Genomic DNA, 18,726 nt, shown 5'->3' with positions numbered 1-18,726 from the left:
AAACTGAAGCTTGGAACTACTGCAAAAATAGAAGGAAATTTCACTAAGTGGCACTGATCTAGATAATCTATCAGATATTTTAGAATAAAGACATACAACTATTACCAAAGGGCACACTTGTAATCCCAGCACTTGGAGGCAGAGGCAAGGGTTACTGCAAGTTTGAGGCCAGTCGAGTCTAGATATTAAGTTTCAGTCCAACCAAAGTTGAATCTCAATATTAAAAAACAAAACAAACGAACAAACAAGTCAAACTCCAAATAACATGTCAAACAGAATGATTAGACACAGGAAATTAAGGAGAAATCAAATATTACAGATTCAAGAAGCCCCATAAAATTTTATACAGACATTTCAGAGTGAAGTGTTAAAAAAATGTTTAAAAACATTTTAAAAAGCACTCAGAGGAAAAGAAGCAGAGGTTGTTTTCAAAGCAAAACAAAAAAGCTGTGGTAAACTCCTGTAATTCCAGTTCGTAGTAGGCAGAGGTGGGAGGGTCACACAGGTTGGAGGCAAGCCTGCTCTACAATTCAGACTTGGCTAAGTAAGTCTACACAGTGAGACTCAATCTTAAGAACAAAACAATCTGAGTGTGATACTTGTGCCTATAATCTCAGAATTTTGGAAGTATAAACAATGATCTTTTCTGTCAAAATCCAAGAATATTTGTTACCAGAAGATCCCAGGTGGAAATTCATTCATCCCTCCATCCCTCCCTCCATTCCTTCACAGCCTTCCACCTCCGTTGTTCCTCCTCCCCGGTCTCTTCAGAGACTCACGTAGCCAAGTGTCCTGCCTCCAATTTACAAGTGCTGGGATTTACAGACATTCCCACTGGGCTGGAAAATTATAAAACAGAAGCTCCCAAACTTAGCAGAGGAATTCAAGGATTCAAGAACCAGTGCTTCAGTGTGTAGTGAACCAAGGGGAGGGAGATAGTGAAGAATGCAGGCAAAGGTGGAAGCAGGTTTGGAAAGGTTCCAAGCAAGTTTTCCGTGTGTGTGTGTGTGTGTGTGTGTGTGTGTGTGTGCGCGCGCGCTCGAAGAAGTACTCCCATGTTCCTGTAGGGCACCACCCACCTTATTGAGACGGGTCTCTGCCGGAACCTTACTGATTAGGCTATCCTGGTTGTCTAGGGAAACCCAGAGATCTTCCTGTTTGCCTCCTCAGAGGTGGTTACAAGCTCCCACCACCCGGCGCCACTGAATATTGAACTCAGGTCCTCATGCATGTACAGCAAGCAAGTATTTAACCCATTGAGCTGCCTCCCATGCCTCTTTACCTGTATTTTAACAGGAGCCTCTAGGGCAGTTGAGGGGAAACAGAAGGACGGGCAGGATTAAGTCTGTGCCCAGGAGAAGATGCATTTCTGTTATCTATTCTGCAGGTGGGGGCCAGTGTATCTGCTAATCTGTGGGATGAAAGTGGGAGAAAATGTAAAATGAGTGGAGGCTGAAAAGAATTCCCAGCCTTTGCTAGGCAAATAGAAGAGTAGTGAACACGTAAAGACAAGTCTTCGGGCTGCCAAGGTGGGTTCCGGAGACTGCTACATTTGGATTCAAACTCCGTCAATGTGGCTTTAGACAAGTCATAAACATTCAAACTCTCTGTTTCCTCAAGTGCAAAAAAGGTCAAGAACTGGGGCTACCTATTGGTGTGTTGGCGACTTGGTGAGCCTGCAGGCTACGCACAGTGAACGCGACGCAAGCAAGGACAGCTCCCAAGGGGTGCAAGCCATTGAGAACAGAGGGCGCTGAGAAGCCAATCCTATACCTCGCCCTCTAGGCCCCGCCTCCAGGCCCCGCCCTCTAGGTAGCGCCCCCCCCTCCCCCGAGCTAGGAGCTGCTTGGTCGGCTAAGGGCAGATGGCGGGCACTTAGAACAAGTGTCTCTGGTCCGCCAGACCATGTGGTGGAGCGTGAGTGCAGTTCAGAGGCCTGCCCTAGCTGGTGACCTTGCACAGACTCGGGTGAGGGGACAATTTTCCGTTCCGTCTGCAGCACTTCCGGGACTGCCACTTTCACTTTCTCTTCCGGGGACGCTGCCCGCGCTGTCTTCCGGGTAGTGCGAGCCTCCGGGCTGGGGTTCCGGACGCTGGGGCGCCCGCGCCGGCTGGCCGGCTTCCCTTCTTTCCTCGCTTTTGGGTCGTGGTTACCCATCGCTCTTTGCGGGCTTGGCCCGGGGCCTCCTTCGCTTTCTGTGCCTCTCGCGGCGGTTCCATTGGTTCCCAATGCCGGGCCTTGGGCCCTGGGCAGTGTGATTCTGCCCGAGTGTAGACCGGGACACACGCAAGAGGCCGGCTAGGGCTGAGTCGCTTCTACCCTCCCGCTCTCTCTCAGGTTACCCCAAAGTAACGTTTCCCGGAAGCAGCAGCCCTTTCTGAGGGGATGGGCGCAGCCAGGCCAAATGGACGAGAAGACCAAGAAAGGTGGGCACCGATTGGAGCTGGTGGAAGTGGTCCCTAGGCCTAGTCAGTGCAGAAATAGGGGTCGGAGACTATGTGAACACAGAGCATGGAACCTGGAGAGCTCCTGGTTGTTAGGAAAACAAACTTAAGTTGACTAGAGTAGGACTGAGAGGGAACATACATACCTCTCTCCCTGGTCCTTCCACCCAGATTGGGAGAACTCCGATAATGTTACTGTTCTGTTTGCTGGAAACCCAGTCCTCTTAATAAAACCAAGCCCAGAGCTCTGGATCACCTTTAATGACCTCTTCTATTTTTTTATTTTATTTATTTATTTATTTATTTATTTGCACCCAATTCCCACCAGCCTCTTCTGTTCTGTCTACTACTGGGGATTGAACCCTGGTCTTCATGCATGCTAGACAAATGCTCAGTTATTGAGAAATGCCTCTAGTCCATGACTTTTCAGTTTTGATCCAACCACTTCTTCCAAGGCCTTTGTCCACTTTCTGGCCTCTTGGAACAATCTCCCTTATTGGATATTGGAATGTCCAGCAGCTCCTCCTTCAGGCCTCTGTTTTCCCTTACCTCCTAGAGGTCTCCCCTGACCTTCTTACTCAGTTATTGCTAGAATGGACCACAGTCTGATTTTCTTTTCAAGCTTTAAACTTTCTATTTTCTTGTTGAACTTAGAGGTTTATAAGGAGCAGGACGCTCTTCGTCTTAACCACTGTTAAAAAGTTTACTTTCTGGAATAGTGGGTGGCATACAGGAGAGTTCAAGAAATGCTTGTCAGATAAATGAGTGGAAGTGTGGAGGACTCTGTGAGCATGAAGAGAAAAGGGTATTCCATGAGCCCAGGGTACAGAGGAGTGAGGACCGAAAAAGCACACCCACCCCCTTCAAAAAAAAAAAAAGAACTTTTGAAATAACCATGTGCAGAAGATACAGTTACTCACTAGGGGAGCAGGACAAAGCATGCACCAAGGGTCACCTCTCCACCCTCCCCAAATAAACTGGTGCTAACCTGCTTGCTCTCTGCTGACCTTCAGCAGAGGAGATGGCCCTGAGTCTTGCCCGGGCAGTGGCTGGTGGAGATGAACAGGCTGCTATCAAGTATGCCACCTGGCTGGCAGAGCAGAGGGTGCCCCTCAGGGTGCAAGTAAAACCTGAGGTCTCCCCAACACAGGACATCAGGTGAGTGTGTCTCGCATTAAAGGGGACTGGAGGCTTCTTGAACGTCTGTGGACAGGTTATCTGTTTTTTCCCCTGCAGTGCTGGGGATCAAACCCAGGGCCTCACTGCCAGGTTCTCTTGTAGGATATTGAGCTTCAAAGCCTAGTGGCTCACTAATCTGTTGTGAGCTATGGAGTAGGCTGTGCTGGGGTTCATTTGTTCTTTTTTTTTTTTAAGGGGACCCTGCACAATAGGTGTCCTCTTGCACAGGGGCCATGCAGATCCTCCAGACTTAGTGTCTGTGCTGCTAGAAGCAAGGATGGGGTTTCTTCTGAAGTCAGAACAACTTTGAGGAGACAGTTCTCTCCTTCCCACCACAGGATCTGGAGCTCAGCTTGCACAGCGAGTGTTTTCGCCCACTGAGCCATCTTTTCAACCGTTATTTTAATTTTTTAATTTACTTCTTGGTTTTAGAATCCAAGCCTTACTCTGTAAAATCCAAGTTGGCCTATACATCACTATGTAGCCATGTTTAGCCTTTCAACTCAAGACAGTTTTATATTGGGAGTATTGGAATTACAGGCACAAAGTACCAAACTTGTCAATATAGATCTCTGAGAAAACTGATGCTTATATACTAGAGTAAGAACGCGTGGCCTCGATGGTAGAGTGATTGCCTGACATGCGTGAGGCTCTCTGGAATGATAGTTTGGCCTTGAGTCGCTGTGACAGTTACTGATTGCTTCTGCAGTATGTTTGTATCTGGAAAAGAATATGTCAGGGCCTGCCTCAGGCAGCTAGAAAGGATTAAGTGACTAGCATCGGGTGTGTGTTCAACATCAGATGTTGCTTGTTTGGCAGAAGAGAGGAACAGATGCAGCCAGGGCAGACCATAATCCCAACACTTAGACATTGGAAGAGAGGATCAGAAATTCAAGCTGGGCAGTGGTGGCGCACGCCTTTAATCCCAGGGAGGCAGAGGCAGGCGGATCTCTGAGTTCGAGCCCAGCCTGGTCTACAGAGTGAGTTCCAGGACAGCCAGGGCTACAAGAGAAACCCTGTCTCGAAAAACCAAAAAAAAAAAAGAAGAAGAAGAAAAAAGAAATTCAAGGGCATTTTCAGCTTAGTAGGGAGTTACATGAAACCCTGTTTCAAACAAAACAAAACCAAAAGAATCTTCCTTTCCCCTACAAAAGAATTTGCCCGGCTTGTCGACAGCTTCTTAGGAGACTGAAACCGATAAATGACAAGTTCAAAGCCTGCCTGTCTCAAAATAAAAATAAAGGGCTAGAAAATATATAACAAACAACAAACAACAAAAACTTTTGGGTTGGAGAGTTGGCTCAGTGGTTAAGAGCACTGACTGCTCTTCCTGAGGTCCTGAGTTCAATTCTCAGCAACCACACAGTGGCTCAGAACTATCTGTAATGGGGTCTGATGCCTCCTTCCGGTGTGCCTGAAGACAGTTACAGTGTACTCATATACATAAAATACATGAAAAATAAAGGGCTGGGACACAGCTCAGCTGTAGAATACTCACCTAGCACAAGGCCCTGTGTCTAATCCCCAGTACTGCTGTTCCTTATGCCCTCCAACTAATGTGAGCCAGTGAAGGGCTTAGGCAGTGCTTCCTGTTGGGTGGAGATCCAGAGAGGTTCTCCCCAGTGTGGGCTGTCCATGCAGGTTGTTCTGGTTTGCTTTCTATTGTAATAAACACCATGAGCAGAAGCACCTTGGGGAAGAAAGAGTCTGGCTTCTGTATTCCAGCTTATACTCCATCACTGAGGGAAGTCAGGTCAGGAACTCAAGCAGGAACCCGGAGGCAGGAACTGAAGCAGAGTCTGGAGGATGCTGCTTATGCTCTCCCAGGCCTGCTCAGATTGCTTTTTAATACAACCCAGGACCATCTGCTCAGAGGCGGCACTGCCCTCAGCCTAGCTGAAGGTTTGACTCAACAGTTAAGAGTGCTTGAAGACCCAGGTTTGGTTCTCAGCACCCACATGGTGGCTCACCACTCTTGGGAGTCTGACATCCTTTTTGACTTGCACAGGCTCCAGGAGTGCAAGTGGTGTAGATATGATACGTATATGCAGGCAGTCACTCAAACACATGAAATAAGATAAATCTTGTACAAATTTAATTTTTATAAAGGATAGAAAATGTCCCACAGGCTTGCCTACAGGTCAATTTGATGGAGACATTTTTTTCAATTGATACTTTCTTTTCTATACTGTCTATACTTTCTTTACTTATATATGTTGACAAAAATCTAACCAGCAGGTAGCATCTGCACATGTGCAGACTTGAACATTCCCACGCTGGCAGCCCCAGTCCTTGTCTCCCCTTGTTTTCCACAGGCTTTGTGTTAGTGTGGAGGACGCTTACATGCACACCGTCACCATTTGGCTCACAGTACGCCCGGATATGACAGTGGCCTCCCTTAAGGACATGGTAAGTGAAGAGCTGGAGGGAGGTGGGGTTCCCTCTGGCCTTCCCCATTGTCTCTGCTTCCCCCACACCATATTGTCTGTTGCTGGGGTCAAGTGCCTGACAGAAGCAACCTGAGGAGAGGCTCATTTTGGCTTACAGTCCAGAGGACACAGTGCATCACAGTGGCAAGGGCTGTGCTTGAGAGACTCCATCTAGGACTCAGGAACTCGCAGCTGTGGGTTTTGTTTTGTTTTTTTTACTGCCCCCCCCAAACATTCTTTAGAGTTACTTTTTACTTTATGTGTAGGAATGTTTGCCTGCATGTTCATGTTATTCCATGTGTGTGCCCGTTGTAACCTCTAGAACTGGGGTTGTGGATGACTGTGAGGCACCATGTGCATGCTGGAAATTGAACCCAGGTCCTCAGCAAAAGCTAGTAGTCTGAATCACTAGGCATCTCTCCAGCCCCCCCTCCCCATTTTGTAAATATAGGATTTCACTAAGTAACCCTGGGTAGCCTGGAACTTACTTTGTAGATCAGGCTGGTCTTCAATTTAAAGAGTCTAAGTGCTTCTGCCTCTTGAGTTCTGGGATTAAAGGTGTGCACCGCTACTCAGTTGTGGTTTTTTATATAGCTAAGGAGTAAAGAGCTGGGGCAAAAGCAGGGTAAACTCTGACCTTCAAAGCCAGCTTTCAGTGGCCCACCTACAGCAGCCAGGCCTCCCCAGGAACAGTTCAACTGCTTCAGAAAACAGTGCCTCCAACTGGGATCAAGTGTTCAAATGTTGAGTGTAGTGGTAGATATTTTACTTTTCAAACTATAACCCCACCCCTACCACACCCCCAAAGGTATTCCTGGACTATGGCTTCCCACCCAGCCTGCAGCAGTGGGTGGTCGGACAGAGGCTGGCACGAGACCAGGAGACCTTGCATTCACACGGCGTTCGGCGGAATGGAGACAGTGCTTATCTGTACCTACTGTCAGCCCGCAACACATCACTCAACCCACAAGAGCTGCAGCGGCAGCGGCAGCTGCGCATGTTGGAAGGTAACATCTTCTCTGTCAGTGATGTGTTGGAGGGCCCTGTCGGGGAATGAGGGTACCAGATGGGGGAGGGAGCTTTCCATAGAACTCTCAAGCATGGCTGGCTGAAGGGAGGGGCTGTGTAGTCCTGGCCTGGCATTTGCTAGCTGTGTGAGCTGAGGCAGGCTCACTGTTGTTTCTGGCCCTCGGTTTTCTGTGTTTCTATTTGTGTGTGTTGATGATGTAACTAAGGTATAGTACGGTTGCTTTTATTGCAGTATTTTAGACCTGTAGAGAAGTCGCACAGTTGTACAGAGAAACATTTTCCTTCTCTGTTTTGTTTTTTCAAGACGGTTTCTCTGTAGCCCTGGTTGTCCTAGAACTCACACTGTAGATCAAAGTGCCTCTTAACTCTGAGATCTGCCGCCTGCCTCTGCCTCCCGAGTGCTGGGACTAAGGCCCTGCTACTGCCACCTGGCTGCTGTTTTGTGTTGGTTTTTTGTTCATTTTCCTTCTTAAGCTTTACCTCTGGGTGCAGAGTGTTAGGAGTGATTTTAGAAGGAACTGTACATAGGCTCTCTCTTCCCTGAATACTGTGTAGTTCCTTAAAAAGAAAGGTCATTTTCTTGTGTTCCTCTGAACAACTCTCCAGAGCAGGAAATTAACATCAATGTAATATAGACTTTTTTCTTTTTTTTTTTATTAAAAAAAATTACATTTATTGGGCTGGACATGGTGGCACATGGCTTTAATCCTAGCACTTAGGAGGCAGTGGCAGGCAGATCTCTGAGCTCGAGGCCAGCTTGGTCTACATAATGAGTTCAGGGCAGCCAGAACTGTATCAGAAACCCTGTCTTGGAAAAAAAAAAAATAACCCTCACAAAGTAAGTAAATAATTTAAAGATTACATCTATCATCTATTTGTTTGCTTGTTTTCTGTGTGTATGTATATATGTATGCATGTATGTATGCATGTATGTATGTATGTGTATGTATGTGTGTGTATATGTATGTGTATGTATGCATGTCTGTGTGTGTGTGCGCGCGTGTGTGTGTAGCTGTGCATGTGCCACAGAGCACCTGGGAAGGGAGGAGGACAACTTACAGGAGACAGTTCTCTTTCCACTGTGTGGTCTAGGGGCTCACACTCAGGTTGTCAGGCGTGGTGGCAAGCACCTTTAGTCACTGAGCCCTCTCTCTGGTCTGACATTGACACGGTACAGTCAGTCTCATTTGGGTTTTGCCAGTTGTCCAACCAGTGTCCTTGGTGACAAAAGATATGGCATTCAGCTGCCACATCTCAGTCCCTCCCAGCTCTGATCCCCTTGGATCCCTGGTTATCATGTTGACTGGGGATGTTCAGGCCTCTTTCTTCTTGGTGGGCTTTCAGCATGATGGAGTCAGTGTTTGGTAGCTCCTCCTCTTAAAAGGGACGGAGCTTATGAAGGTGTAGTTATGGGTGGGGTAAAATGAAGCCTCAGGCTTGGGGTGTCCTGGGCACTTCCCTTAGGGAGGGGTCTAGAAACGTTGTTGAGTTGGGAGATGACTTGATGTGGGTTGTGCCTGGCCAGCTCAGCATGTGGTTACCTGGATACCACACACTCCCTCTGCAGATTTGGGCTTCAAGGACCTCACCCTGCAGCCACGGGGCCCCTTGGAGCCTGTCCTTCCCAAGCCCAGGACCCACCAGGAGCCAGGGCAGCCAGATGCAGCACCAGAGTCACCACCGGTAAGCTGCCTTAATACATGGGCACCTGTCCCCTGTCTTACCTGGCAAGCTCAACAGCTGAGCTCACAGCCCATCTGCACCTAGGTGGGCTGGCAGTGCCCTGGCTGCACTTTCATCAACAAACCCACTCGGCCTGGCTGTGAGATGTGCTGTCGTGCAAGGCCTGAGACCTACCAGATACCTGCCTCATACCAGCCTGACGAGGAAGAGCGAGCACGCCTGGCTGGTGAGGAGGAGGCGCTGCGCCAGTACCAGCAGGTAGGCACACAGGTCCAGGGACAGACACCTGCAGGCTGTGTGAGGAAGGCCTAAGCCAGAAAGGGAACCACCTGCATACTGCTGTGCCCCTGGCCATTGCCACTCACCTTGTGACCACACTGCTGAGCCATAACCTTGACCTTGACTGAGAGCTGCCTGTCCCTGAGGCCAATTCTCTGGCTGATGCTCATTCTCTGGTCCTGATGCACAGCTAGGCTCTTCACTTGCTCTGCGCCCTCGCTTTGACACCCCCTCCCCCCATGTATATAAACATCCCTGGCTATGCCGACTGTACTTCATCTGTGACCCTAACTCTACTATACCTCAGTCAGAGCCTCAGCCCGGCTCCTGTTACGTACATACTCCACCTCCTGTCTCTTCCTCTTGCATGGACTCCCTTCCTGTGCTTCTTGGGAGTGACTCTGTCCACCCTCATATCCCTAGAGCAGTCAGTTCCCATCATACACACTGATTCCATAGACACCTCACTCTGGTGCTCCCCCTCCAAGAGCATGCTCCTCCCCTCTGTTGTTCCCTTGGATTCAGCGTAGCCTGCCTCACCTTGACCATGACCCCACACCTAGCAAACATTGTGCGGCCTCAGTCTGCCCCCAGCCGTGACCCTCCTTGTACCACTTCTTCAGCACTGCCCTGCCCTCCAGAGTTGGAGCCCTGTGGACCCCCCCCACTCCCTTTTGTACCCTGAACCTTGTCTTTCTCTACCATCCTTGTCCCCTCATCTGGCTTTTTACTCTGCTGTAGCCCTCCCGGCCCTCTTGGCCTGCCCACGTTCCCAGCCCACCACTACCTTGGTGCCCCCAGCCTACCCCAGCCCTGTCCCACTTCTTATCTGACCAACTGAGACCCTGACCCACCTGGTGGCCCCGCCCTGCCCATGTGCCCAGCGGAAACAGCAGCAGCAGGAGGGGAACTACCTGCAGCACGTGCAGCTGGAGCAGAGGAGCCTGGTGCTGAACACCGAACCTGCTGAGTGCCCTGTGTGCTACTCAGTGCTGGCACCCGGCGAGGCCGTGGTGCTTCGTGAGTGTCTGCACACCTTCTGCAGGTGCGGCCCCACTCCCACCCAGCAACAGTGTTACCAGAGTAAAGTGTGTGTGGCCTTGTTCCTCTCATTGGATGCCCACAAAAACCTCGTTTATGCAAGAGGTATTGTGGCTTATGCCTGAAATCCCAGCACTCAGGAGGTGGAGGCAAGAGGATCAGAAGTTCAAGACTAGCTTCGGCTGTGTAGTGAGTTCAAGGCCAGCCAGGGCTGCTTGAGACCTTGTCTCTAAAATCCAGAAAGAAAAAAGAAAGGAATAGGCACAGAGAATCCAAGCATCCATGGCCAAGGCCACACAGCTTGCAGGGAGCTCAGAAATGAGACAGGTGTTGGTCCTAACTCCAGAGCCACTGCCTGCCTCACTACCTGTCACTGCCTAAGAGCCCACAGCATTCTGTCCTCTATGTATTCTTTCCCTTGGGTCTCCTGTGTAGCCCTTCTACCCTTGAGCTGGGAGAAGTTTGTTCACCATAGTGGACCCTGGTGGAGTGCTAGCTTGCTTCCAGTGAGGGGTCTGTGTTAATGTCTATGCGGCCACATGCTAAGTAACTAGGTTGTGAGCCTTGCTGGGAAGAAACCACGAAGGAAGTCATGCTGGAGCAGAGGCTGGAAAACTGTCTGAAGAGACCAGGGAGCACAGGGACGGTGGCTGTGGTGGGACAGGATAGTTGTGCCTGTGCAGGTGACAAGCTCTGAGCAGCAGTTGATCTGGTCCCCTTTTGGCGGATCTGCTGCAGTGCTGAGCAGTGGCACTTGGACTGGGTAGAGACAGAGACCAAGGAGGAGGTTACTGCAGTCACTTGGGCAGGGATGCCAATGCCTCAGACCAGAGCAACAGGGATGGTGGGGTGAATAGAAGTGGGGGCCTTTGTGGTGGGTTGAGAGGGATGGAAAGGGTGGGCCCTGGGATCAGGCCCTCCCGTCTGAGGGCCGAAGTCCCTATGGAGGTTGAAATGAACCTAACTGCCACCCTCCCCTTCCCAGGGAGTGCCTGCAGGGCACCATCCGAAACAGCCAGGAGGCGGAGGTATCCTGCCCCTTCATTGACAGCACTTACTCATGCCCTGGCAAGCTACTGGAGAGGGAGATCCGGGCGGTAAGGCTGTGGGAGGAAAGGCATTCTGATCCTGGGAGGTGGCCCTGAGCTCACAATAGGCACAGCTCAGAAACACGAGCTATTGCGTCCCCCAGTGGACATTTCCCAGGAGTCCGTTTGGAGCACCTGGGGCCTGTGCAGGGCAGTGGAGGGACCCGAGGAAACCTCAGCTGCTTTAGCTCCTTCCCCAGTGCAGCAGGGACGGCAGGTTACTGTGGGTGGGAGCTGCGGCTGCAGCGTGGCTGTGTAACCTCATGTCAGGCACTCAGCCTCTCTCTGCCCGTGTCCTCTGTCAGAACCACAGGTGGCATCTGCTAGTGCGCAGGCTTGTACAGCTGCTGTATCGGCTGCTTTTGCTTTATAGCCACTCACCCCAGGCCTGGCGCCCTGAGGCTCTGTAGTTTGTGAGTGGTAAGGCAGTGCTTCACCGGGTGGAGCTGGGGTTTCGGAATTGGATCCCGGATTGTCAGCTCAGTGGGATGAGATGGTTCATGATGGTCTTGTCTAGAATAACCGTCTACGTCAGTCCCCTCCACATGCAGGCTGTACGGGCCTAACACTTTGCAGCGGTTAGTGAGGTTCCAGTGTGCCAGTCACAACTGTAAATGTGCAAAGACTGGTTGGCTGTAATCCTGTTCATCAGTGCAGATTACATGCTCAGGCCCAGATTCCCTGTAGGGATCAATTTGGGTGACATCTGTGGTAATATGGTCATTCAAGGGTTGTTATGACAGTACACCCTGTCACCTCAGCACTGCTGAAACATCAGGATAAAAAACTTGAGGCCAGCTTGAACTAGCTAGCAAGGGTGTTTTACAAAGCTAAGGGCAAGTAGGTAGAATACAGCTTAGCAAGCGCCAGCACCTGAGTTTTACCATAGACGTAAGCAGGATTGCAGTGGCCAGGGTCCAGATGGGAGACCCCATGCATGCATCCCATCACTCGCGTCTTCTGACTTCTTCTAAAGTCCCCCAAAATATTATGAGATGATTCTCTAGCCCAAGGGGCTCTTCTGAGGTGGGAAGGAGATCTGAGAGAGTAACACTTGGGGAATTTCAATTCTATATTCAAAGCAGCTGTGTTTTAACCTTGTTGGGGGGCTTCTGAGTGGATCAGTTCCTGGGCATTGCTGAAGTATCCTGATTATGATCTGGAGAGACCTGTACACTGGCCCTTGTCACTGGCTTAGTTTCCCAAGAAGGCCACCCTGCCAAAGGCCATATTTATATAAGGAACTGCATGCAGGACACCCTAGACGTCCTCAGGCCCTGACTCAAGCCTCAGGTGTGGCAGCAAGAGGAAGCAGGTGTCAGTAGAGTGGTCTGGTGGTGGTGCTTTTAATAAATGGCAGAGAATAGAAATAAAAGAGAATAACTACCCCCAACTCTGTGAGCCCTGGACATCCTGGCATCCTCTGGTAGTATTTTGTCCTGTTTCCCTCTTTCTTGGCACATGACTTTTGTTGTGGTTGTTTTGAGACAGGGTCTCACTATGTAACCGTCTTGACTGGCTTAACTCACAGAGATCACTTGACACTGCCTCCTAAGTGCAGGATTAAAGATGTACTACTGCCCCCCACCCCATGTTTCTTTTTTAGTTACATTTATTTGTGTATGTATCAAGTGTGTGCCACACACAGAGTGTATGGAGTTCAGAGGACAATTAGCCAGAGTCAGTTCTGTCTTTTCAACCTTGTGCTTCTCAGAGTTCAAATTGAGGTCGGCAGGTTTGACAGCAAGCACTCTTGCCTGCTGTGCCGTTTCACTGGTCCCAGGCTGGAATTTTGAGGTTTTTGAGGTAAACATCTCACACAAGACAGAGTGTATATCTTACAGGTGTACAGGTATGTGAGTTTTGGCACGTGTAACTTCCATAAGCACCACCCAGCTAAGACACAGAACAGAGGCCTGATTCTCTCACTGACTAGCTTTGCCATTTGCCTGTGATCCTTTACAGAGCATTTCAGCTCTCTGGCATGCCTTCTCTGCCTCACCTCAGCTTAGCCCTGCCAGGAGGTGCAGCTCCCTAGTGCTGTTTCTGTGTGGAGTAGAGGATGGTCAAGTCTAGGGTTCTGCCACATTGTTTGCAGAGTGCAGTGTGCCTGGATACTGACTTGCCTTTGAGACAGGTCTTGCTCTCTCTATAGTACAGGCTGACCTTGAACTCTCAATGATCCTTCTGTCTCAGCCTTGGGGTTTAATGACTTCCAGATAGGATAGGAGTTGAACCTTTGTCCCCCCATCACTTGTGTCCCATATTTTCCTCATAAAATGTGACCTCTTGGCTGTTTGTCCACAGTTAAGTCCTTAGGTGTGTAACTTTGAGACACTGTCACCTAGCTTTATAGCCATCATGACTGTGTACTGTCAGCTTTGCCCACTTCCGGCCACAGCCTCTCAGGTGCTAGGATGGTAGGTTTGTGCTGTCTAAACACTCTGGGTGGAGGTTTTGAGTACTCGAGGGGCTCTGTGAAGAACAGAGCTTGAGTCATGTAGCTCACCTGTAAGGCCAGCCCTTGGGAAGTAGAGACACTTCAGGAGTTCAAGGCCAGACTTTATTACATGAAACCCTGCCCCAACCCCACTCCCCCACCCCCCCCCCAAAAAAACAGCACAGGTCAGGGCAGAGGCACTTGGGACAGGGTTGAAGTGCTGGGTTTCCTGGGACCATTTGATAGGAGGAGGGAATCTGCTGGGTGTCCTGAACCCCAGCAACAAAGCTGTGTCTGTGCAGCTCCTGTCCCCTGAGGACTACCAGCGTTTCCTGGACCTGGGTGTGTCCATCGCAGAGAACCGAAGCACCTTGAGCTACCACTGCAAGACTCCTGACTGCAGGGGCTGGTGCTTCTTTGAGGATGATGTCAACGAGTTCACCTGCCCTGTGTGCACCCGTGTCAACTGTCTGCTCTGCAAGGTGAGACAGGGACCATCTAGCTGGGTCTTGCTATGACTGGCTGTGGCAGGGGCTACAGTCTGAGCCTAGGGGAGAGCTGCTTTAGGGGTTACAATACCCATCAGCACCTAAAATAGGATTTATATTAGGCTCCTACTGATGGTCCTGGCTCCCTCCTCCTGAACCCTGTGTCTTCTGTAAAATGGGTATAAGCTTTTTAAGTGAGGGCTTCACTGATGGCGCCCATTGCTGGGGTTGGGCCTCTTCTGCCCCTCACAGCTTAAGGCCCTGGGGAATGTCTCACTCAGCGCTTCTTGCCCTCCAGGCCATCCATGAGGGCATGAATTGCAGGGAGTACCAGGATGACTTGACCCTACGGGCTCAGAATGACGTGGCTGCCCGGCAGACAACAGAGATGCTGAGGGTAAGGCACAGTCTTAGCACGGGCCTGGGGACTTATGTTCTAGATGCTTTTTAGGAAGGACTAAGGTCACATGTTCTTGAAGGCCCAGTCTTCCTCCTGGTCAAACCTCCATTTCAGGGCGTGTCTTCCAGTATGGTGTTATGTGTGGAACAGAAGGAAGAGTCTGGGTTGCGGAGCCCTCAGTAACAGAGTGGTGGCTAGCCCTGCTAGGCTCTGAGGGAGAATACACTGCAGAGGGCAAGGCCAGGGCCTCAATAGCTCCCCTTCCCAGGTGATGCTGCAGCAAGGCGAGGCCATGCACTGCCCACAGTGCCGGATTGTGGTGCAGAAGAAGGATGGCTGTGACTGGATCCGCTGTACTGTCTGCCACACTGAGATCTGCTGGGTCACCAAGGGGCCACGCTGGGGCCCTGGGGTGAGTCTGGGTACTGGAGAGCTGAAGGGTGTCCTTACTGGAGGGGGACTCAAAACTTCAGCTATGAACTCAGTCCAGCCTACCTGTACAGCTCAAGAGGAAAGATAGTTATTTTATTATTTAATTTCGAGTCAGGGTCTCATAATGTAGACCTGACTAACTTGGAAATCCCTCTGTAGACCAGGCTATCCACCAAATACGATAGCCATCTGCCTCTACCCCCAAAGTACTGGGATAAAAGGTGTGTGCCAGCATTGACTGGCTTAATTTTGTTTTTTATTTGTGCACCTGTATGTGCATGGGGGGTGGGAGCAAGAGTGCAAGAGTGCACACATGATCAGGGAAGATTTTATTTTTATTTTTTGAGACAGTGTTTCTCTGTGTAGCCCTGGCTGTCCTAGGACAGACCAGGCTGGCTGTCCTAGGACAGACCAGGCTGGCTGTAAATGCAGAGCTCCACCTGCCTCTGCCTCCTAAGGGCTGGGTTTAAAGTCACATGTCACTACCACCTGTGTGATTTTCTTTCTCTTCTTTTTTTTTTTTTTTTTTTAAATACTGCCTCACACTCTGTAGCCTGGGTTGTCTGGGGATTTGTGGCAGTCCTCCTGTCTCACCCTTCTGAGTGCTGGAGATTATAGTACCATGTGTCACCTTGCTGGGCTTAAGGGTTAAGAATTTTTTTACATCTTAACAGTGTTTAAAAGGTTATCAAAGGCTACTGTTTAGAAGTGTAGAGAGAGACAGTAAATAGTCCTGGAGCCACCAACCCCGTGCTCTTGCTTCCTGCCTCTGTGCTTATGCGGAGGGCTCAAGGCCTGTCAGGCTTTGGCCTGGCTTGTGCAGCAAGGAACAAGTCAGGGTCAGTCTGGAGTTGGACGGAGGCTTGCCAGTCCCTCCCTCTGGCACATCTTTGCCAGGGCCTGTCTCGGATTGTCAGAAACAAAGTAGTAGAGAAGTGCTCTGTGGGTGCATGTCACAGGATGTGAGTGCCATGTGAGTGGTGACAGTCAGTATTGCTGCTGTGTTGCTGGTGTCAGAGCTGGCATCACTACTGGTGGATGTAGGGGCTAGTGGTGCAGAGGGAACTGTACTTCTTCCTTCTGCCCACATGCTGGTCCACCTGCAGCTGGGTCCCCTTCTCTCTCTGGCCTGGAGGAGAAGACCATGGAGTTTAAGGGTGCTAGAGAGGTTGAGGTGGGGTTAAAAGGCCTTCATGGCTTCATGGCTGCTCCCTGAGGTTGCTGAGGCTGTTCTTTGCAGGTGGGCTTTTGGTAACCTCACTACACCTTTAGATGGGCTCTGCCTTTGGGCTGATAAAGTGACTCTTGGGGATAGCCTGTTTTTACCAACCTGATAACCTCTTTTCTCTATCCTTTAGGGCCCAGGGGACACCAGTGGTGGCTGCCGCTGCCGGGTTAATGGAATTCCATGCCACCCTAGCTGTCAAAACTGCCACTAAGTCGAAGGTGGTGGCTCTCATACTGACCCAGCCCCACATGTGTAACAGTGAACAGCAGGGTTAGGCCAGGGGCTTTAGCTCTGGTTTGACCATTATACCTTTAAGCTTGGCAAGGGAGAAAGCACGAGCTGTACTGCAGTCTGATTGCTGTGTTACAAGAACCCAGCTGAGCTGATGTCAGTTGCACTGCCTCTGTTGCTTCAAGGGGTTGCTGACCAAACCTCATGGGCCTGAGCTAGATACCCTACCCTGACTAGCCACCAGCCTTAATTAAACACAGCCGTGGCCTAAGGCCTGGCTGGCTAGTGCTCTGAGCCTCTGAGTGACGGTTTTACCTCAGCTTGCTCTCTGAAGACCCACAGCCTCATCCTTTGCCTTGCTGACTTTCTAGGAACTTCTTAAAGCTGATGTGAATCCATCCAGGACCCAGGGAGATTGGTAGGTCAGGAAACAGCCCATGGGGTCCAGCTCTGCATCCCCCTCTTTAAGTGAATTAAAGTGATTTTCCAGGATGGGAAATGTGTCATGCTTGAGGGAACAAACATCCTAGGCTGGGTACCACACAGACAGGATAGTGAGCTCTGGAGAGCTTGGAACAGAACCTGGAGTTGATCTGTTGGTTCTGGTGGTTTGGGGGGAATAAGGCTGGCTCAGCTCTGGAACTCATGTAGCAGACCTAGCACCACCATGCTCCACTCCTGGGACAAGGTTGCTTGGGCAGTGTTAGCCCAGACTGGTGAAATTTATCAAGAAGGGCTTGAAGCTTAGAGAGATGCTAGGGAGGGAGGCCAAGGCAGCAGCTGGAGGCTGGAAGAAAGGCTTGACTGCTCCCCCTCTGGGTATCTAAGAAGAAGAGCAGAGGAGTTTCTGAAACTGCTGAAACCAAGCAGGGGGGAGGTCCATTCTGCTTTAACTGCCGAGGTGAGATGGAAAAGTCAAACTGTGGTGGCTGTTCTGGTGGGTTCACTCCACTCTGGCTCATCCAGCGCCTTCTGAGATTATTACTGTCTTCCCACAACATGATCCTTAACAGTAAGCCCAGCACTTGTAGCCAAGGCCTCACTCCAGATGCTAGGGCATGTAGCTTTTCCAGGGTGAGTGTTTTCCAGCCCCTGGAGTATGTAGCCCTGGATGGACTCATAGCAGGTCAGAAAGGAACCTGGACAGTGAAGAATTGCTTTGATTTTAGATATAAGGTCTATGTAGCCCAGGTTATCCTTGAACTCATGACAATCTCTTTTCCTGCCTTGGCCTTCATGGTATTGGGAAAACAGACGTGCACCAAGCTTGGCCTGACCAAGACTTGTTATACATGTGCCCTCCCTTCATTACCCAGGTAACAAAATCCCACTTGTCCTTTGTGTTTGGTCCACATGTCCTCAGCTGCTTAGGACTTTTGCTACTCAGACTGCTCTTTAGCCTTCTTGAGCTCTGTCCCTGCTGGTCCTTTGAGGTTCACAGTTGCCATGTCAAAGTGCATCACAGGCTGGTGGCCTATTGTAGAGCAAAGATCAACAAATGCCTACCCAGCACCAGCTCCAGCCTTCTGGCTGGCTCCTCTGCAGAGGCAGGAAAGTAGGGGCCCAGCTACTGCACACTCTTACTGCCAGGAGTAGAGCTGTTCAGTGGCTAGACCAGTGGTTCTCAACATTCCCAATGCTGTGACCCTTTAATACTATTCGTCATGGTGTGGTGACCTCCATCCATAACATTATTTTATTGCTACTTCATAACTGTAATTTTTGCTGTTATGAATCAATATTTTTGGAGATAGGGCTTTGCCAAAGGGGTCATGACAGACAGGTTGAGAACCAGCTAGGCTAGACGCTGAGTGAGGCAGCTCTCATGTGTTCCTCAGTAGACAGAAACTAGTCATGCTGGGCTGGTTTTCCATTCACAACAGGCTCAGTTAGGGTCTGAATCCAAGTGCTAGTCTTCTGAGCTGAAAGCCTGCAAAGCAAAAAAGGCTAGAGCACCCTAGGCACGTCCTGTACCTGTCACCTAGCTGTGATGGTGTCCACAGAAGGTACAATATGAAGCCCACACTTCCTGTATGACTGGTACTTAGAAAACATATTTGCTGGGGCTGAAGAGACAACTCAGTGGTTGGGAGAATATAATTCTCTTCCAAGAGGACCCGAGTTCAGTTTCTCACATCTGTAACTCCCATCTTCTGACCTCTAAGGATACCTGCAATCAATCATATACACATAACTGGAAAACAAAAGAAGGTGGGGGGGGGGAAAAACCCCACCTTTGCTAAAAACCCTTACTGTACCCACAGAGACTAAAGGATGGACGAGAGCCTGAAGTCTGAGCCTTGATTTTGGGTCAGTCTCTGGTTTGCCTCTGCT

General features: G+C 50.0%; 1 protein-coding gene across 3 annotated transcripts; it reads left to right on the top strand.

Moving 5' to 3' along the window:
* The first annotated feature begins 1,840 nt into the window (after positions 1–1,840).
* On the top strand, positions 1,841–16,884 carry Rbck1 (RANBP2-type and C3HC4-type zinc finger containing 1). Of its 3 annotated transcripts, XM_028774947.1 has the most exons (13): positions 1,841–1,968; positions 2,339–2,427; positions 3,459–3,603; positions 5,940–6,033; positions 6,862–7,060; positions 8,650–8,765; positions 8,850–9,023; positions 9,929–10,089; positions 11,071–11,182; positions 13,916–14,095; positions 14,400–14,498; positions 14,770–14,913; positions 16,292–16,884. In XM_028774947.1, exons 2-13 carry the CDS (start codon positions 2,406–2,408, stop codon positions 16,370–16,372), a joined length of 1,527 nt encoding a protein of 508 aa, XP_028630780.1. In that variant the 5' UTR covers positions 1,841–1,968; positions 2,339–2,405; the 3' UTR covers positions 16,373–16,884. The 3 variants fall into 3 exon arrangements, with proteins under 3 accessions (XP_028630780.1, XP_028630779.1, XP_028630781.1); XM_028774946.1 differs by lacking the exon at positions 1,841–1,968 and having other exon boundaries at positions 2,039–2,427; XM_028774948.1 differs by lacking the exon at positions 1,841–1,968 and having other exon boundaries at positions 2,085–2,427; positions 3,462–3,603.
* Positions 16,885–18,726: the final 1,842 nt, after the last annotated feature.

Source organism: Grammomys surdaster, unplaced genomic scaffold (genome assembly GCF_004785775.1).
Source record: "Grammomys surdaster isolate TR1022 unplaced genomic scaffold, NIH_TR_1.0 251, whole genome shotgun sequence".
NCBI classification, from domain to species: Eukaryota; Metazoa; Chordata; class Mammalia; order Rodentia; family Muridae; genus Grammomys; species Grammomys surdaster.
The sequence above is the reverse complement of the archived record's forward strand: the minus strand, read 5'-3'. Positions and strand labels throughout refer to the sequence as shown.